Below are 23,483 nucleotides of genomic sequence, written 5' to 3' on the forward strand. Positions count from 1 at the left end.
AAATATAGAAGAACTTTTTATTTGTTGAAACACCAAGTTTGTATTTTTTTTCTACTTTGCAGTCTCAGGATAAAACTACTGGGGGAGTTAACCCAGAGCCGTGTCCAATCTGTGCACGTCAGCTGGGAAAACAGGTAAGATACTTAGCCAGCAGGTTTTGTTCTTACAGTGTCTACCTAGATCTGAGTCAGTTGTGTGTCGGTTTTTTTCAGCATCTGATTTTCAATGAACATTGTATTGAAACAGGGGAAATAGGCCCTTTCCTGTAGTGCACCAGGCAGCCGCTCCCCTGAAATAACATCTTGCTCAGATGCAGGCGCCTCTTCTGCCTTCGGCTGTTGACATCAGTGCTTAAGTGTTCCAACAAAAATATTCCAAAAATGTGTATTGCTGCTTGTTTTAAAACTTCGAAGTTTTGCTTTCATACTTCTGTCAGAAAAAAATCTTTGTCATTTATAAGCTAACAGATTGAAGAAATAGGTAAGCTTCTGTAGTATACTGTTGTATTTTACTGTAACAGCTCTCATTGATAGTATGTTTTTTCTTCTAGACTTTTAAAGAAATAGCTATCAGCTACTTAAACAGTACTAAAGCCCAGTAGAATAAAGACTGGCAATCTGGATTTTTTTCCCCACCACTTAGCTGCTGAACTACAGGAGCTGAAATTTAAATGAGATTTAATCAGAACTGATCTGTATCATAAAGTACAAAGCCATAGTTTATCCTTTACATGCATTAGGTAAAAGCATGAGCAGACTCCTATATAGTCAAACTGAATTGTCTCTTTTTTTAGGATAGCTATTTTAAGGTTGTTTAGCTTCTGTTAGCTTTATAGACATGTATAAGCACGAACCGGTGTCCTGCAATGTTTGCAAAATTCTCTCTGCATTCCTCTTCCAAGGGTTTTTACAGAAAACAGTTGTTTGCACTGTTTCATCTCTGAGTTGGAGGAGCTTACTGAAAGGAAAAATAATCTTTTCTTTAACTTTGGCTGAGACTGCCACTTTGGATGGTAGTAGCAGTCATGTTGCAAGGAAATTTTCAAGTGCTTTACATCCCATTTTGATTGAAAGAACCTTACAAAGCCTAAAATATCTTCAAATTGATAGTCATGTAGTCAGTTTCCTTTGCTACTTGGACCCATGAAAACTATTTTTTTTCCTTTTAGGTTGGCCTATAGAACAGACTAGTACAGAGAAAGACACTATTTCTAGGTGCAAAAACACTGGTTTACAAATTACTTCTCTGTTACGGAAGGTCACAGCTGACACATAGATATTCTATGCCTGCAAAAGAACAGCTTCTTCAATGTAAACTTCTGTTTCTAATGCATTCTATCAAAAAAAGTTAAGCCTCTCTATTCAAAATCTTCTAAATTCCCAAGATGTTATCTAGGACGTAACAATTGATAAAAGTTAAAGCAGTTTGTTTATGATTTTTTAATAAAGAGTGATCTGTTATGAATGTATAGATAAAGACTTTTAAAGAAGGCTAATATAAACAGGTTTGTAATTTTTTTAAAAATGGTGTAAATACTTAACCTGTTTACTTAACCTATGCATTAAGAATCATGATTCATAGAAATGTAAGACTTTAATGTTTTTCCTGAAGTTTAGGACTAGGGAAATGCAAAAAAGAACAATAAATGCAGAGAACTTCTGTGGATTGTGAATCTTTCTGTGCTGGAAAACGTTGAAATCCAGGCTTTTTAGCAGTTGGAATGCTAAAAATTTAAAAATTCTTCAGTTTTAATCTGAGTTTCATAAAAATAATGTTTCTATGAAAATCTAAATTATCACGTATTAGTACACTGTTTTCCTTTTGCATTGATCTAAAACTGATACTGTGTTGTGTTGTTTTTCTTAATTCCCTGCATAGTGGGCAGTGCTGACATGCGGACATTGTTTTTGTAATGAGTGTATAGCTATCATCATAGAACAGTACAGCGTTGGCACCCGCCGGAGCTCAATTAAATGTGCCATTTGCAGGCAGACAACATCTCATAAAGAAATATCTTACGTCTTCACTGCAGAATCTGCAAATCAGGAGGATGATATTCCTGTAAAGGTATGTTGTTTATATGAGCTTTGTGGCCCAAACTTTTTCAGCAGTGTGTATTTGTTGTGTTTTGTTGCACGCTGCATCTATGTAGATGAATCTACCCAGTTCTTATAAGTAGGTTCACTTTTTTTTTTGTTTATAATGGGTATAGTTCTTTTCCTTTTGAATTGGATGAGATGTATATAGGCTTTTCTTATAATGTAATCAATGTTTTTGGATTCTTCCCCAAGGAAGGTTGCACATTTTCCTGTCAAGTAAAAGATTTCTTGGGTTTTTTTTGTTTTTTTTTGGTTCAGGTGGTTTTTTTCTAACTTACCCTTTTCACAACATTTAAGGCTTTTGGAAACAAAACATGAAAGTAAACAGTGTGAAAGAGGGTATCTTTTTAACACCTACTCTTTAAATGTGCCTGAGGAAAGGAAATTACACATCTGTTAAAGTAATGCTGTCTTAAGGTGTGGCGGGGAGGGACAGCTTTTGCTGAGCTTTGGTTATGTTTGGGGTATTTTTTTAAGCATTTGGCACCGGGTAGAATAAATTGCTGTTTGTATCCAGGTGATCAGGGTTGGGTTTTTTTTTTTCTTATGGTGGTTTTGGCTTTTTGTAGCCAAGGAGAGATGAGGCATAGTTGTGATGTGTTTGCTTGAAATGATTAGTTTGAGAAAGCTGTCTGTACTATGAGGCTGTTAGGATGATGTAAATATTTCAAATTAAATCTTCATTGTGAGCCAGAGAACATGAATCCTGACTCTCAACTTAAGATTCATTATCTGGAATGTTTCTTGAGCTACCTGAGAAGCAGAGTAGTTGTTTTGAATTTTGCATATCTATGGTAATATTGTCTGCTGTAGGAACCATAATTAGGAGGAAAGAAACTGACTGCTTTTTTAGTAGAGGTGAACGAAAAACCTGAAGGGAGTTTATTTCTATGCTTTCTCCATCTAACTTGGCCAATAACAAATTAGTGGACAGATTTTATTGAGTATATCCAGTAACTTGTCCCAAAGTTTATTCAGTAATAAATCAAATAATAGTGAAGAAAATAGAAAAATGTTAATCCTGTAAAATACTATTTCTCAAAAATAATGCTTTCCATTGGAACCCGTTGACCATGAATTTGTTCTTTGGAGAAGGGTTTCTCTGGTGTGGTGTTAGGGACATTCTCTTTTCCTCACAAGTGTCATCCATAACATGGTTGTGAGGCCTCTTTCTTCAAGATCACCCCCAATTCTTTCCATCTAGTAGTGTGCTGTAAGCTTTTTCTCTGTATTCTGGATGAGTGTTGACTCGATGTAGCTGGATACTCTGCAAGTATTCTTTCTGGGTTTTTTTGGTTTTGTTTGAAAAATCAGAAGGAAAACCTTGGGAAAACTATTCGTGCTTCTTGCCTATCTCTGTGTTTTAAACTTGTCGGTATTTGGCTAAAACTTCACTGACTTGATACATATACCTACTGAAAAGTTGACTGTCGATTAAAGACTGAATTTTAGTCTTAAAATAGCTCCCTATCTGAGCAGTTTGTTTCTCATGGCTTTCCGCTAACAAAGTACAGCTCTGTTGAAGACTGGTAGCTGTTCTCTGCAGTAACTTTCTGTTTATTCCTTTTAGCCTAACTTTCTGAGGAGACAAGGTCTTTTCATTGTACTGTCTTACTTATCCCTTAATTTAGCAACCCATTAGATCATTTCAAACAGCTTGGCAGAGAGTCTGAGTTTCAAAGGTAATCAATTTTCTTCAAGTCTTATTAAAATAGCCATACACATAAAGTATGTCTCCTACTTAAAAAAATACTGTAGCTTGACTTTACTACAAAAGAGATCTTAAAGTTCAAGTCTGTGGGGGAAACTTTATTTGTAATTTGTATGCTGCCTTAATGACAAACGTTAATGAACCTCTAGACAGAAATATGTAGGAGATTGGTTCTGATTGCACTGTTTTATCTACTTTTCTTAGTAACAGAGGGTTTTCCTTGGGCTGAAGGCAGGGGTGGAGGAAGAGACAGCATCTCCATGAGTCTTTAGTAATACTGACATATATGTGGCGCATAGGTACATTTTTTGCTTTGCAGAAATCTGTTATAGAATAGTGTTAAACCAAAAAACTGGTTATTACAGTTGTGGAAAAAACCAGAGGATTCTGGAATAAAATGCAAACATGAAAAAAAGAATACTTATAATATTTTTATTTAGATGATCCTGCTATCTTTAATTAAACTATGATTATAATATAGCTGGACATACCAATCATAGTTTGATTAGTATAGTTAAAAGTAATAACACAATGTGCTGACAAAGACTTCTGTGGTATCTGTGCAAGTCTCCGTCAACCTTGCGGGTATACTAGGGTTGCTGTCTTGTACTGAAGTCAGTGCTACCACGTTCACAGTAGTTCATGTCAGCCTCCCTGAACAACTGGAATTCCATTTTGAGCTCAAATCATTAGATTTGAAGTAGTTGACAGCATGTGGCGCCAGGGGGAGTAAATACACCGTGTATTTGAAGTGCTAGTTCTTAGGACCTTGCTATATATGTGTTTTAACAGATTATTTCCTCAGTGTTTAGAGATACCACCCTATTTCTAACAAGAAAAATTCAAATATTTTTAATAGATTACATTGAGCAACTAAATTTCATAAATAAAACACAGAAGGATAATGTCATTTACTGTCCTTTGCAAAGAGTTGTAGTGTTTTCTTGTAGTATTTCTTCATCAACACTTTGGGCAAAGCAAAAACACGAATTCTGTGAATTTGCATGGTGTCTTGAGCAAGGCCCCGTTCATGAAAAGTCTTCATTCATGGAGAACATTAATGAAACATTCATGAAAAATTAACAGTTCATACTGTAGCTTCACTGTATGTACTATCGAAACAACCAGCATTTTAGCATTGTTAAAAATTTCTACCTCGTATTCCTTTAAGGACTGTTAACAAAGAATTACTAACTTACTATGGTTTCTATAGAATACTGAGGTTAAGATCAGTATCTTACAGCATATAATATGAAAATTGTGTGATTTATTCAGCATTTACATTTTTACCTGAACTTTCTCAGACCTCTGGTCTCTTTATTTTCTTCTGTTGTGTTGTATACATCTTGCTTTTCATTGTACCAGGACTAGCTATCTTAAGTTAATGTCTTAGATGCAAAATGAGTGCTGTAAATGGCAGCATTTTATTCTAAGAGATTACTGGCATCCTTGCCTGTTCTGGTTCCGTAAAAGCTTCCACTGTGGTCAGTATCGCAGTGGGTATTGCCAGCCTGTCACCTGAGACAGAAATTGTTTGTTAGAGGGTAGTTTTGATTCTAATGTGTCCTGCTCCATAATTAATTACAACTAGCTAATCAGTTTATAAATACTTATCTGGATATTCAACAAAATGGCAAACTCGGGTTGAATGGGTAATGAGTGGGGTAACATTTTTTTTAAGATGCACTGAAAACAAATAACTCATAATAGCAAGGGTATTTCTGTCAGTTTCACCTCTTCCTAAATATTGAGAACAAAACTGAATTTTGTGTGCTGTGAATGAAAACTTTAGTCATTTGTTAGTTCAATGACAAGCCTATATGTAGTTTGTCTACTATAATGTAAGCAGAGAGGTGGATAACTTTTCACACTTGGTTATCTTATTTTTAAAAATAGAGCAAAAAGACTGTAACCACTTTGATTGTTGTGCTGTTCTTTGCCAGAGTTCCTCTGACCAATCTTGTACAAAGTTCCATTTGTAACACCTGAGTCACAGGAAGTCTGGAGGGTGGAATAATCAACAACAGTGGCTAAAGCTGCTATCTCTTACAGTAGGAAAAAATAGGACCTATGGTAAGGTCCAAAAAATGTCTCTGAGGAAAAGACAGAGCAGATTAGCTAGAATTTTCATCATTGAATCAAAGATGAATTGTATCAGAAAAGCACATAAATGACCCTGGAATATATAGGAATATTAGGAATATATAAGAAAAAAGTTAGTTTCAGATCTTCTAACTGCAGGTGATTATGATTGGCAGGCAGCTGCCATAGGGCTGCAAATGTGTCATTCATCCTTGCAGATCATAACACCTACTGACATACCAATTGTTCATTGTCTATCTGACTTTTGGAAACAGTGTTAATGTCTACCAGGTGCAACAGAGGTGACGTGGAAAAAAGCGGGTTTGTGTCTGTGACAGAGTTGGAATCGGTATGGAAGACCCTGGGAAATAAAATGGTACTGCTTATTGCAGCCTCTGGTAACAGTGCGCAGAAAGTCTTTTACATGTATTTCTGGAGCGTTCATTTAGCTGCATAATGTATGAATGATCAAGTAGCCCAGCATCGGTTCCCAACTTGTGCCTAGACTGCTGACATCCTTCCCTGCCAGTTCTGCAGGCAGCATAACTTCAGTAAATTTGATCTGTCATTGTAGGAAGCCAACATAGTTAATTCAATGTTCAGAGGACAGGTGCAGACAGAAATAAAATAATATTTGTCCAGCTGAATCTAGCATGGCTTGAAATGACTATGCATGTAAGAGCTAGTAGGAATTAAATAAGGGCTTCTTAAAAAAGCCACATTAGGTAAAATTACTGTGATACAAAGTACATACTGGAGGAAATAGAGGGAGAAACTAAAGAACTGTTTCTTGAAATCATCTTCCCAACTTAAGGGGAAAAGAGTACAGAAATCAAAGTGGACAAGAAGTAGAATGTAGTATTGGATTCATTAAGCACTGAAATACTTCTGAATGCAGAATATGAAGATGTTTTCATTGCAGCGTGCAATCCTTCAATAATTAATTTTATTAACCAGTTTCTTATTATTTTAAAAATAATTAACAAGCATCATAGTACTGAGTATAAGTTTGGTGTTGCCAGAGTGAGAAACAAAAGCAACAGAAAGAGCATTCAGGTAAGTGTTTTTTCATTGCCGGTTTTCAAGAGATGTGAAGGAAGGGAAACTTAAAAGTGCGTTTGGAAGATTCTGTAAAGATTGTACCACTAAGTCAAACCTCCGGGGGCTTAACTGCTATGTTTGGTGCAGCTGCACTGCTTGGGCTACCCACTCTGCCTCATGCAGAACTAGATAGGTGTATCTGTGTGGCGCTTCATTTTTCCGTGTACTGTACATGCTGTAATACACTGCTGATCCTACAGCAGTGCATTATAAGGGAGACATAAAAGCAGTTCAGTGCTACTTAACCTGCCCTTCCTCCAGGTTGCTTATTTTTCAAATTTCTGTAAGACAGTGCAAGAGTCCTAATATAATTTTATTTAATAAAGCAATGAATGTGGAAGGAGTTGTTTAATATCCTACTTTACTAATGCTCTTCCTTGACTTTTCAAAGGGAAGTCATTCCACAAAAGTGGAAGCTGTGGTCCGAACGCTGAAGAGAATTCAATTTAAGGATCCAGGGGCTAAATCCTTAGTTTTCTCAACGGTATTAATCACCATTTTCTGTTTTGTCTTTGTGTGTGTTTAAAACGGTCATAATATTTTCAGGCTTTAGTTTAGCTACAAAAATGTTGAATCACTCTGTACAGCCACTTGATTGTTTTGAGAATTTGTAGGGCAATTCATGTAACTGGGACATGAACAATGATTGTAGTCAACAGATGTAAAAGCTTGTTTCTTCAAAGGGCAAACAGATTTATATGGGAGCATTAGAAATTCTAGATATTTTTCTTCAGATATTTTTGATATATTGTAAAACTGGTTTTGTGATGGCTGCCAAATTATTTTATTCAAGGTTATCTTTTTAATTGCATTTCTTATTTAGTTTTATGGTAGGTTCAGTTCCTGGCACATTAGTCTCTTTTTTCTTTCTCATTTCCCCCCCCCTGTTTTTAAATTGCAAATGCCAGTATTTTGAAAGTAGTTTCTATCTACTGTTTTTTAGGGAAGTTAATTGTATGTTTTAGTTGTTGTTTGTAATGTTGAGTTACTTTTACTGTGTTGTGTGCTTTTGTTTTGTTTGTTTTTTACAGTGGCAAGATGTGTTGGACATAATTTCAAAAGCTTTATATGACAACAACATGATTTTTTCTCAGATCAATGGAATCAGTAAATTTCAGGTACACAAAGAATATTTTTCTTAAAAGTATTTTCAGTGGGGAAAATTACAGTTCATAGAAGTTAATATGATCCTTTCAATTCATTGCTTCATTTGAGAAACTGAAAGGTCAGCAAATTTGTTCAGCAGAAGCTTTGATCTCTGAACTCCTTAATTCTGAGAATTGTAATCACAAAAAGCCACAATTTAAACCCTTCAGAGATAAACAGTTCATTCACATTTGAAAAGGAAGTGTTGGCATGGATGTTAAGGATGAGGCACACTGATCAGCCAGGATGCAGGATTGTCACTCTGGGGCCCATAGTAGCTGCTATAATTTCTTGAAAATACAGAGATGTTCTCCACACGCTTCATTGAGGAACTTTTGTCATGCTGCCGTGATGTTTGCCTTTTAGGAAAATCTCTCTGCATTTAAATATGATCCCAACATCAACATTTTGTTGCTGCCTCTTCACACGGGTTCCAATGGACTAAACATCATCGAGGCAACTCACGTTCTGCTTGTGGAACCCATTCTGAATCCTGCACATGAGCTACAGGCTATTGGCAGAGTACATCGTATTGGTCAAACAAAGTAAGAATTAAAATTGCGTTAACTGGTTTAGATATGGTCCAGAGTAGAACTGCATACTGCAATAAGAATAAATCTAGTTCACTGAACTTCTCAGTTTTGGAGATGAGTGTTTTCACAGGAATCCTATTTTTAAAGATGATAAGAGACAGAAAGATTTTTTTTTTAAAAAAAAAGTTTGCTGAAAATACACAATGTGTATTTTAAGGAATTCTTTTGTGTTATGAGAGTAAGATGCAGAAGCAAATTGCAGTTAGGAAGAGTAGTAGACTCTTGAGTCCAAAGTCCTGAAAAGACTTGTTCAGCTTCTGCCCTATTTTATATGTGCCATTGATACCTTGTTTTTTAACTTCAAGGTTCTGCTTGTAAGCATGTCCAGAATGTCTTCGATTTGCAGGTCTGAGCAACTTGCCATTTATGTCACAAGTTCAGGCATGGTCCTTCCTAGTGTCATTGAGAGGTTCCTTCTAGCTGGTCATTCCCACTTCCAGATTAGAAGCTGCATAAGTTGTTGGGTTTTCACTTAACAAAGGTTTTGGAATGTTTATCCTGAACAGATAAGATGTATATGTTTTACCTTAGGTTTTATGTCATTTGAAAAAGTAATTTAAAATCCCTGTACATGAACAAGAAAAATAGCTGGAATCAATTCTGGAATAATAATATTCTAGAATAACTGTGCATTTTGTGTTCTGGAAATGGATACAAAGCAAGAGGACATGAATGAGCATGTGTGTGAAAGAATGTTTTTGAACAGGTGTGTATTTGGGAGTGTTGGTAAAGATTTTGAATTAACTGCAGGCATGGGAAAGATTGATTGCAACAGCCTCCATTATAATTTTACATGACGCTGGCACAAAAGGTCTGGCAAAAACCTCACAATAAAACCAGCAAGAATGTGTGCTGTACTTAAGAACTAAGACTTCAGCAATGCTTACTTGAAAAAGGGCTGTGTTCAAGTACAGTGATCATAAGGGAACACTGTGTTTAGTTTCACTGGTGCAACTATTACCATTCCCGCTGCGTTCTTACTCTTTTTTTTTTTTTTTTGGTAGGCTTTTGTTTGTGAACCACAAAGTATTCCCCCATCATTTCTGTGTGTAACATTACCTACCAAAGTTTCAATATAAGATCTGAAAATCATCCAAGCACTTTCGAGGGTTCATATCTTGAGAAGTGTTTATACTGGGGGGCCTGGAATGACTTTCCATTTTTATCTTTGGAGCAGACTCTTTTCCATTTCACTTGTGCCTGACACTTTTGAAATTTTATTTGGTAAATGGAGCTCTCATTTTATGTTTATTGACGTTTTGGGTTATGTATGAGTGCTTACGATTTCATGTTTGCTGACTACAGTTACTGACTTCTAAAAGAAAAAAGTATAGTATTTTGCCATCTTCAAGAACAACATTGTTAAAACTCTGGGACTGAGCTTTAATTGTCCATCACACTGAGCTCTCTCTCCTGGACTGACTTGTGACAGTGCAGTATAAACATTGTATATAGCCAGTGGGCCAAAGTCATTTCTTTAAACAACAATCTAGGTTCTTGAAGGCTGTTTGTTTGTAGCAGGGACACAGAAAGCAGAACTTTGCCCAGCATCTGCTTTAGGATTTTAGTTAATACAGCTTATATTCATTTAGTATGTGATCCAGCCAAGTGGAAGTGTGTGCTCTGGGACCCACTAAGTATCCTTAAATGTCAATGAAAGTTGTTAATCGCCTTGTAAGATTTTTTTTTTTCTTAATACAGAGGTGGTTTTTTTTAAACACTTAAAATAATTAGTATAAGACTTAAATGTAGTCTTGAACTTTGACAGGAACAGCATAACTTCTGCTGACTTCTGGTTTTGTTTGCTTTTTTTTAAAAAAAACACATTCAGGTCTACCATTGTTCATAGGTTCCTGATAAAAGCAACAATAGAAGAGAGAATGCAGGCTATGCTGAAAACTGTAGATCGAAGGTATGTGTTGAATTGTTTTTTAAAACATCATTAATGCACGGAAAATGAAAAGGTGGTTCTCAACCATACTTTTATTACAGTTAGATATGTGTATCTTAAATATAAACATCAACTGTTCTTCAAATTGTTTTGACTGACAAAAAAGTTTGAAGACTTGAAAAATTGATCTTTTAACCTCGTTCTTGTAACTTGAAGCTTAAGGTATTTTAATTCTCTGGAGAATATTTTGGTTACATTTTGTATTTCATAAAAGCCCAATTGATTAATAAATCATGTGTTAGGCAAACCGAAAAGATAAATCATATTTCCATTAGTATGAAAGCATTGCAATTAATGGAGTAATACAAAGTCTGCCACTGGAGTAACAGCATATGTTACAAGTTCTAATATAGGACATTAATTCTTTCTGTCATTATTTGTAAATTCTGCAAACCTAGTCTGTCAGTGCTGTGTCACAGTGGTTGGATTTGCAGTCAGTGCAAGTGTTGTCCAGATGCTAGCTCATAAGTCAGTCTGGTGAGCAGACACAGAAAGCTGTTTTCACTGTTTATCTTACCAAAATCTACAAGTAATAACGGACTGGGAGTGGAACAAAAGTGATACTTATGTTCTTTATGCAGGAAGTATAAGAGGTTGTTTGTACTTCTTTAGCTATATTGCATACACATATAAAATCAAGGACGAGGCCTTAGTTTAAGGCAATTAGTTATTTTTCCAGTTTTGTGACTGTTACAGAGTATGAGACTAAAAGTTTGCATATCTTTGGCTGTAGTTATGAAAGATTTCAGCTTTAGGTTTGAAAGAAGGATTTAATCAGTTTCCATATCTGTAAAGTAGCACTACTTTTGCATATAAAATTCAGATAAATGTACAGTGGCTGAACGATCCAATGAAGGCTATTGTTTTGAAAGTAATATCAAACTTTACGCTTGGAAGCTGAAGCCAATTCCTGAAATGTTAAGAGGGCAAAGCGGATTATCCCACGTTCTGCTGCCTCTGCAGCGTTTGGTGTTGACCACTGGTAGGGACAGTAGATGGACTTTGTACCTTGCTCAGAATGTGCAAGAGAAGTAGCTGATCGGTGTAATTTCCCTGGCAGAAAATACGTTTTCTGCTGAGCTTCAAAGCTGAACAGTTACTGGGCTCTGAACCATGTGGTCTCTTCCATGTGTACAGCTTGTTACTTCAGTTGATTCCTTCTCTGATGCCTGCATGCAATTTTTTCCCACAGCCACACGAGCTCTTCCATGAAACAGTCAGAAGCCTCAGTTCTGACAGTGGCAGATTTGGCTGACCTTTTTACAGAGGAAACTGAAGAACTTGAGTAAAAACATTGGTTTGGCCTAATGAAATCAGAAAGTACCTGACGTAATAAGCACTGGTATATAATCCGCTTGATCTGTTACTCCTGTAAACATCATATAACATTTGTCCATAACAGAGCTATTGGAAACTGAAGTCTTAATTGTTACTATTTTATTCTGTGGTGAAGTTCTTAGCAGCACATACTTCTGATAGCACTGGAGAAAACTTGCACTTTGCACATTATACGAAAACATGGATTTTATTCCCAAAGAGCATTTGAGCTGGATGCTAAAACTGAGATCCTGGACCCTTGGTTGAGAGGATTTTTACCATCAGGTTTGACTGGCTAGTAGCTCAGTCTGAGAGCAAAACTATGTGGGTGGTTGGGTGGGAAAGGGAAGCAGATAAACACAAATCTAATTTTTTTTACTGTACAAAGAATTGTTAGAAAGAATGACTGTAAATTAATATTCTTCTAGAAAGGGCTTGTTAGCTTTTAATGCAGAGTTACTGCACGTCTTATTGGTAACACTTTAAATAATCTTTACTAATAATTTGGATATTTGTATTAGGCTTTTAGATATTCAGAAAGACTTGTGACAGTTAAAAAATCGTTGTTAATGCTTACTCACTGCAAAATTATGATAATTAAATTATGCTTTTTGTATGTGTGTTGGTCTGGTAATCAGTTAAATACTTGAACTTACTGTACGTGTTTTCACTTATTCCTGAAGCCATGACTAATTTGGTACTTTGTTTAGAAAAAAATAAATAATGCTTTTGTTACAGAATTTTTCAAAATTTAATTGGTTAAGCTGCTGATCACTTTATTTGGTATATACATTTGCTCACCCTGATTTTTTTTCTGTAGGTCTCCCCTTTAAAGGTGCAGCAATTCACATATTCAAAATAGATAAAATTAAGATAGGTGGTCTAATTATTAGGTACATAATCCAAGTTAGATAATCAGTGAAGAGAGGTGAAACTTCATCCTTAGGTATGTGAGATCACTCTACCCTATCTCTATTGACAGTAGAGAGTTTAGAAAACAAATCCAAGCTAACTTTTAGGCTGCTGAAAGTAGATACGTTTTAAGCCTTTGGCATAAATTGTGGGTATACATTTACACAACATCATTTCTGAAAGTATTACAGAAGCAAGCTCGGTTACACAGTAGATGTTAAACACAGTTTTGTATTTAGAGACTGGGCAAATGTGTATGCATAAGCAACAGGCTACTTCCCGCAAATCACAATATTTACTGTTTCAGTACACGATGGTTTTTCTATATTTTAGAAATCTTACTTGGGGTTGAAATTGAGACCTTTGAGAAATCTCATCTTGGAATTTGTAATAGTCTTCTAAATAGATTTGCCATATAGTTACTGAGCTTCTTGAGTTCTGTTTTCAGTCATACTACATTTGAGTTGCACTGTTGTGTATTAAGCCTATCCACGTGACAGACAGGGTTTCCGCTGGTAACAACAAATGTGTGTAGAATTTACAAGAAAAATATTGTGGCTTTTTTGGCATTTATAGTCTGTTGTCTTTCTGAACTGATTAGATACTTTGTTCTAATGACTATTTGAGTAAATTTACAGACAATGTATCTTTATTTCCCATATTTGTAAAAGGTATTAGTATTATCTATATGTTTTGGTTTGGAGATTACTGGTTTTTTGCAGATTACAGTTTGAAGCAAGGGAAATAGAATAGATACTAGACTTTTTTAAAATTAGATTGATCAAACACAGACTGTGGCATCTCCATCCTTGGATGTATTGGGAACTCAAATGACCCTGAGCAACTTGATCCAGCTTCAAATTTGGCCCTGCTACGAGTGGTGTGTTGGACCAGATGACCTCTCCATGGATCTGTTCCAGCCTAAATTATTGTACAGTGTACTGGAGATCACGCTGTACAGACACTCCAGGAACTCTGAGGGCAGCAACATTCCAGTTCCTCATCGTCCTCAGTGAATTTTAATATTGTACAATGTAATGTGGCTGAACAAGGAGCTGCTGTTTACTCTGAGAACTGTGGAAGCACATAAACTGTGGAAACATGTAGTGTTTACATCCATAGCTCTCATTTTAAGTAACTAGATGTGGGAATAATAGTTGTCAGTGAATGTGAAGAAGAGAGGCAAACTGAAACATATCTGCTGAGAGGTTTCCTGAGCTCTGCTAGGTTTTGGATTATTTATATAAGGACAATGGCATCATTGTTTGTTTACAAAAATGTGGCTTTTGGATTCCTAACCAAAAGCATAGCTTCTCATCAAGCAATGCATGTTCCTTTACTCCTGACTTCTTTATTTTATGCTCACATAACGGCACGGAATGCCAAAGATCTGGTTCTAGGCGCACTCCCAACTGCCCTGGAGTGCCAGTACCTAAAGCTCTGGAGGTATAATCTTAAAATGTGTATACTAATTGTGTTAAAGCACCTTGTGAAATTGGAAGGTTGAACCATCGGCGTATATAGCCTGTGTCAGTAGTAAAATGGATTCTTCAAGTTGCACATAATACTAAGTACAGAGACTAAATTTAAAGAATTACCTTGAAAAAGAAACCAAACTGTAATCTACTGCTTTTTGCCATTCTCTGCAACATTTTCTTTGACACCTTGTGAGGTAAACTTTTTTCCTTTACTCCCCCGTCCGCCCCCTTGCTAAGGGTGCAGCTTGTACGTCTGCAGTTTTTCTCTTACCAAAGCACAGTGAGACGGTTTTCATGGTGCTGCCATGATTTTGCTGTCTCAGGAGAACACTCTTTTGAAAGACAGTATCTTAGCTGAGAACAAACTTTGTTCTATCATAATAGTTCCAGTATATTCATGGAAATGGTGTTTTCTACAGAAGACACAAATCTATAAATACTGACTACAGTGTTTACATAACTATTGTGTGGACATACCCACAGGCACGTACCAGATTCTCATGTGTTCTCCTGCTAAAACATGGAAACACGATCGAATTGACAGTATTGCTTACCCAGTGAAGTCAATCCCTTTAAAAATGAGGCTCCAACGGATCCCAAAGAACTCAGTGCTGACCTTTCATCTCTTTCAGTTCCCTGACAAATAATTTTGGGAGGTTTTTGGCTGTAGTTGGTGAGGATTTCAGGACAGGTTTTTCTCCCTGTATGTAAGTTCAGTGCCTTATAGAACCGAGCCGTCCTCTTACTTGGGTATCTGTAAAAGCTTGATGCAAGTAGTAGACTTCCTCGAACTATACGATATGAATGGGTTGGAAACTAAGGAGTAGATACCCTTGTGGTGTTAAATTGAGCTCTGTGAATTTCACTGTTGATCTTTAAATGAGTTTGTAAGGTTCTCATCTGTTCCTGGCATAGACTGATTTAGAAAGCATTTTGTCTTAACCTGTCAGGTAATGTTTTAGCATACTACTGAAAGTCCAGGATGCACTATAGTTTTCACGCATGTTGGATACTACAAAAGAATATTTACCTCAGTCTTTTCATGCATATTAAGGAATGGACATAAGAGTCAATGCATTTTGTTAGATAGGTCTTCCAAAACCACTTTTCTGCCAATACCTGCAGATGGATTCAAGTTGTCTCCCAGCAGACAACCCTCTACTTCAAAAGCAACTGTGCTTCAATACAAATGTGACTGGGATCCGACAGAAGAAAAAATGCGTAGTTGTTTCTGGGTAAAACCATAATTAGACACACTTCCTCCTGTAAGATTCTGTCTGGATTCATGGCTGAGGACCAGTTTATGGTCTTTCTGACACAAACGGTGCTGTCCTCTTTCCATCTGTTTTTGCAATCCTTATGTTATATTTTCCAGGAGTCCCAGAATTATTCATTTAATTAGCAATTACGCTTCAGGTAAATCAGAGGGGAAAAAGTCTGTATTGGTCAATCTTGGCATTGACCAATGTAAGAAAAACTAATCTTGAAATTTATTGCTCCCCCAAGGTAAGGAATTAGATGGGTTTCTAAAGGAAAATCTGGGGTTTTTTTCTAGCTATGAATGGAGCCTGTTGCTGAAGTTAAGCTTCGGAAGACTTACTGCTTTAAAACTGTGATAAGCTTTTCTATAGACTTAAAGGCTATTTGCAAAACCACTGTGCCTGCACTTTTCTTCCTTTTTTTTTGGTTGACTGACACAAGTATAATCTTGTAAAGACCTTATACTATAAATGTGGGTTGTAGGTTAAAGGAATTTCATAACAGCGGAAAAAGGAGGTCCAAGACATCCCTCTCTCTCCCCTGTCTGTCTGTCTCCCTTCCTCCATGTTTGTCATCACACCCCCTACACCCCCCCACCCCAACCTTGCTCAGTTTGTTACAAAGAATGTTTGTGTTTGGTCAGTGGAAGTACAGTAAAAGAGTCTTAATCCATCAAATGGCTACAGCAACACTAGCTTATTGTGTCAGAGGGAAAGTGTCAGGGGTAAAGGAAACTTTAACTTGGTACAAATTCTTTTTAGTACTTGTAATGTCTTCATGCGGGTCTGTTGTTCACCACTGCAGAAGCAAATGTTGAATTTCACTCTAGTAACTTATGTTTCTGGTTTTATATTTTACAGCTGACGTATATAAAGGACCTGGTAAAGTAAGCCTCACTGATTGCTCAGTAATTAGAAGTTTTTTAGTTTTAAAGTCTATAGGTTTTGGGTTCCTAAAGTACACCCGAACCACTGTCGCAAGTCCCAGTGCATCCACTGTCTTCTCTTCAGAGGAGAAGGAAAGAATAGGTAACTACTGAATCACTGCAGGATTGACTTCAAGTCGCAAGTAGTCATTCTAGGTACTCTGCAGTCATACACCATGTAAAGAGCACAGTTAGTTGAACTTGTAGCTTTCAAATGTAGTTAAGGAACGAAGTCATCTTGCGGGGGGGAGGTAAATGACGTAGGGTTTCTAAATACTTGAGTAATTCTACTTAGAAAATTGGGATGTGAGGTACCCATAAACCTCTGGCTCAATTTCCTTCTGCATACAAGATGTCAGCCATCCAGGGCTTAAATTCCAAGTCCCTTTGTTTTGTGTATTTATAGATTTCATACAAGCAAGTGCCCAGCCCTCTTCATTCAACTGGACACATACTAAATTTTATCAGTTTATAGCAACAGATGTCGTTATTTCTATGGTGTAACATCTCTTGGTTTGATAACAACTTCCGTATCGGGTAGAAACTACCTTTCCAAATTCCACCAAGTGCAATGTCTGACTGCTGACAGGGTGCCCCAAAGTGTAAGTTGTTAGTGTAGCCTGGCTTGGATAGTTGTGGGGGGGTTATTATGCTATTCTTCCTATCCTGTGGGGGCTAGTGAGCTAGCTGGATTCATGCTACGTTGCCATGAATTGCCCCCTCTTTAGGCTAACAGGTTATCATCCTACATCAAACAAGTTTTGCTGATGAATCTAGGCTTTTTCTTGACTGTGTCATTTGGTTAAGGAAGAAAATCTAGACTGCCTGTCTTGTTACCCTGGCAGAGTTTTGTCCTAATCACTCTTGGAGACCCCTGAGATGGAGGACCACAAGTGTGGAAACAGTGACTTTCCATTTGTGGATGCTGATATTGTAAAGGATCAGCTCAATGTTCACAAGCCCATGGGGCCTGCTGGGATTCATCCCAGAGTTCGGAAGAAGCTGGTAGATAATTCTGGCAGGACACTTCTCGATCATCTACCAAAGGCCTTGGGAGTCTGGGGAGGTCCCTGCTGACCGGAGGCTAGCCAGTGTTATTCCAGTTTACAAGAAGGACCCAGTAAAATACAGACATCTTGGTCTAACCTCAGTTCCTGGAAAAAATTACAGAGATAATACCAAATACTATTGATAGTAATTTACAAAATAATGCAATCATCAGGCAGTCAGCATGGGTTCACAAAGGGAGAGTCCTGCTTGATTTTATATTCTTCCGTGATAAGGTCACCCACCTAGTGGATGAAGGGAAGGTGGTGGATGTATTTTATTCTGGATTTTAGTAAGGCTTTTGATACTGTCCCAAACAGCATCCTTCTGGACAAGTTGTCCGGCTGTGGTGACACAGGTCAAGGTGGACCGAAAAAACCACTATGTCTGTGTGGCAGGGTTTGGACAAAATGGCCTTTATTGTTTATACAAATTATTTATATATCTTAGACAGTACGCTGGGAACAAGTATGAACTGGGAGAGTGGCTGGAGAGCAGCCCTGCAGAAAGGGATCTGGGGGTGCTGGTGGACAGCAGGTTCAGTGTGAGCCAGCCAAGAGGGCAAACTGCATCCTGGGGGCAACAAACACAGCAGAACCAGCTGGTCAAGAGAGGCAGTTATCCCCCCCGTGTTCAGTGGTGGTGCAGCCTCACCTTGAGCACTGTGCGCAGTTCTGGGCCCCACAGGTAAAGAAGGATGTGAAGGTCCTTGAATGTGTCCAGAGGGCAACAGAGCTGGTGAAAGGGTGGAAAGGATGTCCTAGGAGGGGCAGCTAAGGACTTTGGGCTTGTCTAGACTGGAGAAAAGGAGGCCAAGGGGTGACCTCATAGCTTTCTGCAGCTGCCCGATGAGGGGAAGCGGAAAGGGAGCTGCCCATCTCTTCTCCCTGGTATCCAGTGATAGGATGTGTGGGAATGGTTCAGAGCTGCACCAGGGGAGGTTAAGGCTGGACTTGAGAAGCATTTCTTTACGGAGAGGGTGGTCAAACGCTGGAACAGGCTTCCAGAGAGGCGTTCTGTGCCCCAGGCCTGTCAGTGTTTAAGGCATTTGGGTAATGCCCTTAACAACGTGCTTTAATGTTTGGTCAGCCCTGAATTGCTTAGGCAGTTGGACTAGATGGCTGTCATAGGTCCCTTCCAACTGAAATATTCTGTATGAAAACTGCACTTAAAATGCCAAGGTGCATTCAACCATTTTTAATGGCTTGTTTTGCTCTAATAAAGTGTATGTATATATTCATATGTGTATTCAGCATGTTATGTTGGATAGCCAAATAATTACTATTAAAATATATGAATATAATATAATATTAAATAATAAAAATTAAATAATTAAATACAAAATAAAAATATATAATATGAATATAAAATATATAAAAATATAGGGCCACTGCTCTGCTAGGTGCTTCATAACGCATTTATAAAAACTCAGCTTTAAGGTACATTGATAAGATAGGGAATACATTTTATAAAGAACAGACAAAGCCATTATATTTAATATATTTATTTCTCATTCTCCCACCGTGACATTTTTTTGTTTTCCTTCTTCCCTGTGTGCCATTGATTTGGTTTGTATTCTGTACTGTAGACTTTGAAGCAACACTAGAACAAATGGTGAGGGAATAGAGGACACACTTGACTGAAGTGGTGAGCACCTGCTTTTACATCCCCAAACTGGAAGTTTACTTAAGCAATGTGAAAGTCAGTCAGCCTAAGTCTTTTTTTTTTTTTTTTTTTTTTTCCATTTGGCAGGGAGGAGTATTTTTGTGTAACTTCTATACTAAATTCTAAACATTATCATATTGCACTGTGGAATAATAATTCCTGGGAATGCCTCTGTTTCCCCTTTGGCTACCCAGGTTCTGCAAATGGGAAATCTCAATTGCAAAAACTTTCTGGTTTCCTGTTTGTTTACATAAAGGCCATTTCCTGCTCACAGAATGACAAATAATGATACTAATTCTTCCTTCCATGTATATTAACACACACTTATAAGACTATTCAGTCGCTGTAAGCAGCGGAATTGGTTTCTATTCCAGCTTCTCCCAACTTTCTGGAAAGTAAACCTAAGTAGTGCAGGTGTAAACCTAATAGCTCCTCTCTGCAATGCTTGCTTTGATATGGGGCACTTTTGAAAGCATATACGCTATTCTGCTGCAGATTAATAATACTAAATATGATGAGATTTTCCGTAGTGTACTGCTGTTCTCTTATGTGTGCCACCCTCACAGTGCTAACCTTCAAATACCACAGAGAGCATGCTGTGTGCCTTGTCCGCACAGGAGGAGGGCCAGCAGCAAGGAAAGGATGTATATGTGTTGTTTCTCTTCTAGTCTTCTACAAAGTCTTAGTAAAGCAATGTAGGACTGTGGAAATTAATACTGTGCTAAGTGCTGCCACCATTGTTAGGTCTTGAAAGCAGATCTGATGAAAAGACACTGTCCTACAGCTCCTCTTACAGAGACAGAAAGCCCAGAGCATTTCACCACCAGCCAGAAAGAGATGGAGGGAGTATCTGCCAAGCCCCGGTGGTCCATTCATTGCTGCTGCTCTTGCACATGCTGCAGTGGAGCTAGAACCTGCGCTAGATGGAGTTGGAAGAGATGGGGAGGAAGCCGAGGGGAAAATTTGAGGAACAATTGTAAAACCTTCCTCTGAGTGCCCTTCTGCTGATTTTCCTCAGGAAGGAATGAGGAATGATAGGAGCAATGAATAAACAAAGGGTGAAAGATCCTAAGTGTAATCTACTCATTGGAGCTTAATGTTCATCTAAATGCAGCAGCCCATTTTTGTGTGTTCATGATTTGAGAGTATAGTAATTTTCTTATTGAAACCTTGGGGTTTGAATGTGCAGGGCTTTGCAGTCATTGAGCAAATGGGAACATTAAGAAGTTCTACCCCTGTGATGTGATAGGTATTTTAATGTGCACTTCAGAAAGTCACAGGACTCCCTAGCCAGAGTTATGCTGTGGATTTATGAAGGATGACAGTTCAAACTCATAAGATATAAATTTATAGACCTCCCCAAAACAAATTGACAAGTTTTGCTTAATAAAGGGAAGGTAATTAATCACTTCTGCTGAAATGCACGAGTGTCTCTGAAGGGGCGAGACAGTGGACTTCGTAATTGCCGCTTGGGAAGTTTTGCACTTCGTGAGCTTCCATGCCAGCCGAGGGGACGAAGGGCAGTAACCCCACAGCAGTCCCACTGTGCAGGGAAGTGGAGTGCTGAGGCTTGCCAGAGGTTTGAGCCTGCTCTGTCATAAGAGGACTATGTCAAAGATATTTCTGGGGAATCTCTCCTTTTGCATACTTTAATCATTGGGCCTCTTGTAAGCATAGATTTTCTGTAAAGTTTCTACAATTCTTAACATACGCTCCATTAGCAAACTACCACTGTTCAAAAGGATTTCTCTGTTTTCCCTGTGGAGCATGTATTTAGTTTTTGTTACTCATGCTTAACAATGGGGTGGGTGCCTCTAAATCATGTACAGCTCTCCTTAAAAGCCTCTGAAGTGGAACTGAAGGATATGAAACACCAAGGGGGTAGACACAGGGAACGAAGTGAGGGAGGTTCTACACCTGCCTAGCAAGGGGCACCCTGTGCTGCTGCTGGAGCACGAGAGAGAAACGTGCGAGTCGGGGTACAGGAGGGAGCGGGTCTGGTCCTGTCCTGGTGGCATCAATTCTAAAATAGGTAGAAAAAGCTCTGAGTGGTGTTGGTCTCCACTAACTACACTTTAGGACTCCTATTGTTGGGCACAGGACTTTTTTTTTTTTTTTTTTGAGGCACTTGGTCCTGTGGAGAGGTTTTAAAGGCCAAAACTATGACCCTGGACTTAACAAGTCTTGAGGGATTCTTTCACTTTTCATTGAACTGAAAACCCCACCTCTTAGTCCCACCAGAGAAAGCAGCTGGAAGGGCAAGGGTACGGGAGGGCTTCCGAGGTGCCCTGACTTGGAACTGCAGATGGAAGTTTGGTGCTGACTGTGCTTTGCAACCTATTGTTGCTGGTTTGCTGGCTGCTTCTGCGCCAGTGATTTCAGCAGATGATGCTGATGTGGGAGAGGGTGAGTTGTGTATTTTGCTTGAAGAAAATACCATCGTTGATTATTTAAATAAGGGTGTTTCCATGGAGCACCTATAGCAACACAGAAACCCTGTAAGCCAGGTTCTTAACATACGCTGCTGCAATTGGCAGCTTTAAAACTTAACCTGAAATCAGAATCCATCATAGCTATGTAATAACAGAAGACAGTCCTTCCTTGGTGTCATGCTGATGTACAGTGGGATGTGGAATAATTTTAGGTGGTACCAAAACAGAATTTATTTCATAACCCTAATTCATCCCCTGGATTAGTTTTCTGCTATAACTTTGTTGCTTACAAAAGGATCACTAGAGCCTTTGTAATATTTTAAGTCAAAACTGATACAGATTTTAAAATAAAACGGTCAGTTGCCTTAGTGTCAGTGGTGCCAGTTCCTTGTTTATTCATGATGTTATTTGGTTACTGTAATAATGTTAAATTTAAAAATAATTTGCAAATGAATCATGGGATAGATCTTTGAATTAATTTAGGGGTTTTTCCTCATATATTGTTTTAGTAATCAAATTACTATGAAGTCTGTAAGTTACCCACTTTTTGTTAGAAAATGCTTTCTTTTATATAAATACATATTAACAAATACTTTGTCAGGTATTTGCAAGCGATCTGGTGTCCTGTAATTTAATTATAGATTTCTGTATGGAAACAGAAAATAATTGAACTGTTCTAGTAACAGAATAGTGTGACTAATCAGCTTTTGCAGTGGCAAGTTAATGAATTTTAGAAAGCAACCCACAGGAGAGAAAAGAGCAGTTTTCAATTGTGTTCCAAAACTGAAGTTCCTGGATGATAAGCTAAGAAACAGTACTCGGATTACCTGATCTATTTCCTTGCATTATATAGACGCTGTAGCATCAATGGAATAATTTATCTAGAAAGTAGCAAAACTAAATTTTAATTTGAAAAATTACCAGGGATGGATAAATGTGCAACTTAATGCTCTCTTGGTCTCTGAGTACCTTAACATTCCTGCAATCGCCTTTCTTTTGTATTCACAATTTGCTGTCAGATTTACATCCTACTGTCTCTTCAGGTTTGCAGCTTTTTCAGAGTCTTTGTAAACACAGATTTTTGTCTTGTATTATCCTGCTACTGATATAATACTTATTGTTGTAATATTCATTAAATATCCTTTTTTTTTCTGTCTTTCTGGTTTGTGGAGAAATAGCTGGCGCCTCTTCTGAGAGACAGTGCTTCATAATTTGTGTTCCTATTCCTCAGCGTGTAACTGAACTGTCTGATAGATGTTACCTGTTAAATAGTATCAATTAATAGGAATGCTCTGCATGTGTAAAGAATTGTTATTCAAAACTACAATTACAATATGTGTCGAAGCCTGGGGTCCATAATTATTCTTTTCAGTGTGGTTGGTTGAGCCCAGCTCCAAAACTGCTGCCTTCTGGAAGCAGCTAACACTTCTCTGCAGCAGTTCTTCTCTGCAGCAGTTCTTCACTGCAGTCTCCTGCTCTCTAGAGACTGGCCCGTGACATCTCCCTGATAAAATCATCTGTCAGATCAGTTGTGTCATATTTTCCTTCCTAGAACTGTAAATCAGATTTTCTTAATCCCAATATATGCAGAACGATTTTTAAGAGTGTGGTATAATTAAGAGACTTCTTTGGCCCACTGCTGTATTGCAGTTCCTGTGTTACTGGTTCTAATTCTTTTAACATTTTAAAAAATGAGTAAAAAAAAAAAAAAAAGTGTTAGTTATATCTAGATAGAACCTAGAGGGTGAAGAAAATAGCTGATAT

The 23,483-nt window shown here is 37.8% G+C and overlaps 1 protein-coding gene across 1 annotated transcript in view; it reads left to right on the forward strand.

Annotated features, from left to right (window-relative positions):
* The window catches only part of SHPRH (SNF2 histone linker PHD RING helicase), a 65,181-nt gene extending 42,306 nt beyond the window's left edge, over positions 1 to 22,875 (forward strand). The window contains exons 24-30 of the mRNA XM_055809688.1: positions 63 to 134; positions 1,879 to 2,067; positions 7,385 to 7,477; positions 8,025 to 8,111; positions 8,506 to 8,684; positions 10,564 to 10,644; positions 11,876 to 22,875. Of these exons, the coding sequence (XP_055665663.1) occupies positions 63 to 134; positions 1,879 to 2,067; positions 7,385 to 7,477; positions 8,025 to 8,111; positions 8,506 to 8,684; positions 10,564 to 10,644; positions 11,876 to 11,972 (798 nt within the window). The 3' untranslated portion in view covers positions 11,973 to 22,875. The remainder of the gene's footprint in view (positions 1 to 62; positions 135 to 1,878; positions 2,068 to 7,384; positions 7,478 to 8,024; positions 8,112 to 8,505; positions 8,685 to 10,563; positions 10,645 to 11,875) is intronic.
* The last annotated feature ends 608 nt before the right edge of the window (positions 22,876 to 23,483 follow it).

Source organism: Falco peregrinus, chromosome 7 (assembly GCF_023634155.1).
Source record: "Falco peregrinus isolate bFalPer1 chromosome 7, bFalPer1.pri, whole genome shotgun sequence".
NCBI classification, from domain to species: Eukaryota; Metazoa; Chordata; class Aves; order Falconiformes; family Falconidae; genus Falco; species Falco peregrinus.